Source organism: Hyposmocoma kahamanoa, unplaced genomic scaffold (assembly GCF_003589595.1).
Source record: "Hyposmocoma kahamanoa isolate Upper Pololo Valley unplaced genomic scaffold, ASM358959v1 77, whole genome shotgun sequence".
NCBI classification, from domain to species: Eukaryota; Metazoa; Arthropoda; class Insecta; order Lepidoptera; family Cosmopterigidae; genus Hyposmocoma; species Hyposmocoma kahamanoa.
The window spans coordinates 1223743-1228673 of record NW_020653926.1 but is presented as its reverse complement, the minus strand read 5'-3'; the positions used below and the strand labels follow the sequence as shown (position 1 = coordinate 1228673).

General features: G+C 34.2%; 1 protein-coding gene across 1 annotated transcript in view; it reads right to left on the bottom strand.

Annotated features, from left to right (window-relative positions):
* The window catches only part of LOC113232696 (S-adenosylhomocysteine hydrolase-like protein 1), an 89270-nt gene extending 85087 nt beyond the window's left edge, over positions 1-4183 (bottom strand). Inside the window, exon 1 of the mRNA XM_026467470.1 lies at positions 3943-4183. Within this exon, the coding sequence (XP_026323255.1) occupies positions 3943-4183 (241 nt within the window). The remainder of the gene's footprint in view (positions 1-3942) is intronic.
* Between the last annotated feature and the right edge of the window lie 748 nt (positions 4184-4931).

Genomic DNA, 4931 nt, shown 5'->3' with positions numbered 1-4931 from the left:
TTGCGCGCAGATTTCCAATGAGAAAGAAATCGTTTCCGAGCTAATTAGGTGAAAAATAATTTTTTGAGACATCATATTTATAACTCGATATATAACTTGCTTATAAAAAAACAACCGCCCTCAAAAGTTGATTATTCGTTTTCGTTCGTTACTTAATGCAGGGTTCCGTCACTCGCTCAAGGTTACGCGATAAATGCCTACCGCTGATTGTACCGACGTCGGCACAAGCGCTTATACAAATCTTTCATTTATGAGCATTCGGCTCCGCACGACTGGCAAAGTTAATTTCACCTCTCTGTACGCTTGCTTAGGTTCCTTTTTCCTCGTAGTGAGCGCCCTTGTGCATTAATCAGATTTAATAAGCTATTATAGCGGTAGGTATTTTCGATTTTGTATGAGTGATGTATCAGTTACATAGTAACTATTAAGTTATCTGTGCTTAAGGGAGTCACCGGTTTAAATATTTACTATTATATTATAACGGTCTTAAAAAAAGTTTGTGATACACTTAAGGATTGTCTAAAGAATGAGCTAATTCGTAATAGGATGTGCTTTACTCGATCATATAAAATCCCGAAAACAAGTTAGAATAAAAGTCTAAGACGAATTATCTAATAATAAACAATATAATTTTTATTTGGAGATATTTCTCTTTAAGTAGCCACTACAGAGAACCTGTTAAATTTTGGTTTTCAACTGAAGCCCTCACCTATTGCTAACATGCCGTCAAGCCGTATTTAAGCATTACTGCGTTCCGGTTTGGATGGGTAAGGGTGCCGGTGAAATTACAGGCACATGGCCCTTGTCAACTTATGTCTCAGGGTGCAGTGGCCGCTAAGATTTTTGCGATAAGGGCTCTGAGTGACACTGCAACTGTTAAAAAAACTTATTAAATTCACATTTATCCTCAAAATTTAAAAATTTTCCAGCGGTTTAATGACATGCCGCGCCACCCGCTGCCCCGTCAGTAGCCATCGGGCGTTTGTCGATGTCGGATTTGTGTCAAATTTTCTCCCGCTCTTCTTATTTTTAACCGACTTCAAAAAAGGAGGGAGTTCTCAATTCGAATATATTTTTGTGCACGGCATATGTAAAGGGATTTTGATAATTCTTTTTTTTTTGTTAGAAAGGCTGAGTATTAATCCCATTTAAATTCTCGATAAAACTTGGCAAATAGATGAATTTTCAAACGTGTTAGCGACGTTAAGATCGAGACGTTGAAAGATTTCGATTCACAATTCGAACGACGAAATATTATTTTCTAAAAACACACTGTATACAAGGAGGTATTAGATCTGATCACAAGCAGTTGTCATAACAATACAATATCACAACCGCAACACGACAGAAAACAAAAACGACAAACCACAGATGTTACCGCAACCGAATTACAGACGTAATATTTTTGTTATTGCAGATTTTGTGTTTTTTGTACTCAACCTGATGACCGGCTTACGCAAATTAATAGTAAATGGCATGTAAAAGTTCCTTGGCATGCCAGACCTGGATCTATGTAGGGTCCCCCCGAAACATAATCTAAAGGGCGGCAAATTGGGCGTTTTTTTATGGGAAATCAAACAAGTGAAGATCAGCTTAGATATTTCTTTATATGGAAATAAATTGCGCAACGCTTAATTTAGAAACCCGTGCATAATTTAAAATATTTTTTAAATACATTCAGCGAATTCTACGAAAACCGTTTTGTGCGTATAATAATGGTGCTCACAAACTATTCTGTATACAAATTTAATTTGAAATCGTAATAAAAGAAGGATTTAAAATTAGCAAAAAAAGTAAAATTTAACTTTTTTAAAGATTAAATTGTTCCTTCGAATATGAATACATTACAGTTAAATTGTATAATTAGAAAACGAAAAACATCTTAAAAATAAACTGTCACATAAACATTTGGCAGTGCAATAAATGTAATCTTAGTAACTAATCTATTATTGTTAATAAATGATTACGTTATATTAATTATCACAGCTTTTTAAATTTGTGACAGCCATTGCATGACTACGTATGACAGCGTTAGTACCTACACGGGCGCCGGTATCACCAAGCATCAAAGGCGTTACGCTACTGCAGGAAACGTATTATAACATTGTGGTGCCGCTATCATAAAATGTAAACTGGTTTCAGGAGCTTGTGTAGATGAGTTTGTCAAATAATAAATCCACATTAATAAGGTGTTGTTGTTTATATGTTAATTCTTCTTAAAGTATAGATGGCAAAGACTTGCAGCCCAGAACTATCGTGGTAAAAGGATATGCCAATTCTAGCTGATTGTTGCCTTGGAGACTTCTTGCGTAGGTTAAATGACCAGTAGATTTCTTACATATAATATAAATTGAGCAGCAAATGTTTGGGAAACACAGTGTTTAAAGACATGGATGGATAATCTTTGGACATGTCAAACGCGGGGAAAATATTACGGGCACATTGCAGTTAAATACGGCTATGGGATAATCTTCGAGCATGTCAAACACGCGGCGCAATGTACTTTAGCTTATCATTTCCTAATTAACACACGAATCGGCCTTGTGAATGTGATAAAACTGAATGCAATAACATTGAAAATTTTATCACGAAAATTTACGAGCAGAACAAAAGCTGAAAAAGTACCTATTTGTGTCATATGGAAGTATGGAAATGTTAATTGCTATTTATAGTGATAAGAAACTGTTCCAATACTTGTTTTTTTATTTCTAATATTTATCTTTGCAATCATTGGCGTAACATTACTATGTGGGGCCCCCATAAAAATATTTAGTGACCTTAAATAAATTGTTTTAATTATAATAATTGAGGTGGTGTAACACCTTTATAATGCATATAGAAGATAGATGAGGGATTTCAATCTATGTATGACCTATTTAATAATAATATATAAATAACTATTAATTTTTTTACATGAAAATAGTATCCAAATACATAATAATTAAATACTTTAGTATTAATTGAAACTAAATTTTGTAGAAATATTGTTGACGAGCGTCGGCGCTCCATATTTGCAAAACACAAATTTGTACCTTAATTATATGCTATAGGCGAAAAGCATGACGCGTCGCGACGCTTCGACCTGCGCGAGTGTGAGTTAAGCCTTACACTACTTGTGCACTGATAGCCATAATTGATGTTACCTATCCCAAGTTGGAGCGCCTACATGTTGGGGCCCCCACAAGTTGGGCCCCACAGTTTGGCACTAACAAGCTAATGGTCCTTGGTAGTTTGCTAGACTTGTTGACCTATTGGTTATCATTCAATCCAAAAACCAGGATTAATCATAAATTTAAATCATTTGTTTCATTCTTCCTAAAAAGCATAGGCTAGGGTAAGTATACTTGCTTCATTTCTACTACAAAATAGAAAATACATGATATATAAATAAGTTGAAGTAAATTTATAAAATGATAATTACTTTCAATTATTGGTGTGACATTAGAAAATAGATGATCTTAAGTTACTAAAATGTATTAATTAAATTTTTGTGGTCAACTTAGACAAGAAGAACATTAATAAATAGCTACAGAATTATTTACTAAATAAGCAATAGAGAAGTATCAACTTCAACCCGCAAAAATATCTTGAAAATTTGCTCTTATCACTCTAATAATTATTATTCATTTATTTTCTTCAACAGTGAAACTTAAATCACTGAATATACTTTAAATATAACATTGTAATTGTGGAAGACTGGTTCTCAAACTAGTCAAAACCCTGTGTTTTGTGACACCAGGTCTCCCTTCCCTCTTTTCTCCCTTCCCAAAAAAATACACACAATGAAAAAACAAAACCATTGTGATAAAATTGTAACTGCTGCTTTCTTTTGCAATTGCAAATTATTGTAGAGTAAAAAGTTAACTACAACTGTTTATACAAAAAAGTAAAAAAAATAAATTAAAGCAATAAATATTTGTAGGGTAAAAAACAATTACTCACCAGTATAAGAAGTGGAACTGTAAGAATCGGCTGACGAGGCCGAAAGTGACCGACTTCGGTATCTTGCAGACTTTTTTAGTGCTCCCGATTTCCCGCGCTGCCCGTCGAACTTCGCCGCTGAACTCTCAGGAGCGCCCCCACGAACCTGCCCTGGATCCGTCACTGGACTATCACTAGGTACGTTAGCAGTTGCTACACTTTCTTTTCTATGTGCATTTGGCTCTCCGGTACCTTCCGACATTTTTTTCTTTCAGATATGACAAAACTTTAGATTCATAAATTTTATATTCTTTCCGCAATTTTTTATATTTATTATTATCAGTAGTAGTTGATAGTTTGATTTAGAATTGTAGAATATTTGTATTCTTTCGTTTTTGCGATGTTTTAAATGAGAAATAGAGGAGAATGGGTTTATGTAACAAAATAAAAATATCAATAATAAAAACAGTACAATCGCAGACGTTTGAAATTAATAACTTTCGCGGTAACACACTAAAAGAACGATTAAAATTTTAAAACACAATCTCGGTTGCTATTTTCATCGATCGTTGCATGTTGATGACGAAGGCAATGTGAATTACATTGGGAAAATGTGATTTTTCCAACACCCGCCCGTCTAACGCGCTCTGAAAAGCACCCACCGAAAGCACCCCCTTCGATTGACACTTCACCCCCTGAAACGTCATTTTCGATCGGTCAGGGCTGGCTAAAAACCGATAAATGTTTGTCTATGGTCGTCTAATAATTTTAAAGTGCATATCACTGAGCTTAAATTCGCGCATCTAAAAAAAATAGATAAAGATATAAACGTTTAATAATATTTTTAATTTCTCTCTTTACCATCTTTAAGTAATATACATATATCGCCTCTGCTTTTATCGAAATTGATTATCTGTGTCCCAGAGACTCTTTAGCTTATCGTTAATTAAGTATTAAATAATTAATAGATTCAGGCGTTGCTTTGCGAAAGTCCATTTTAATAAATTTTT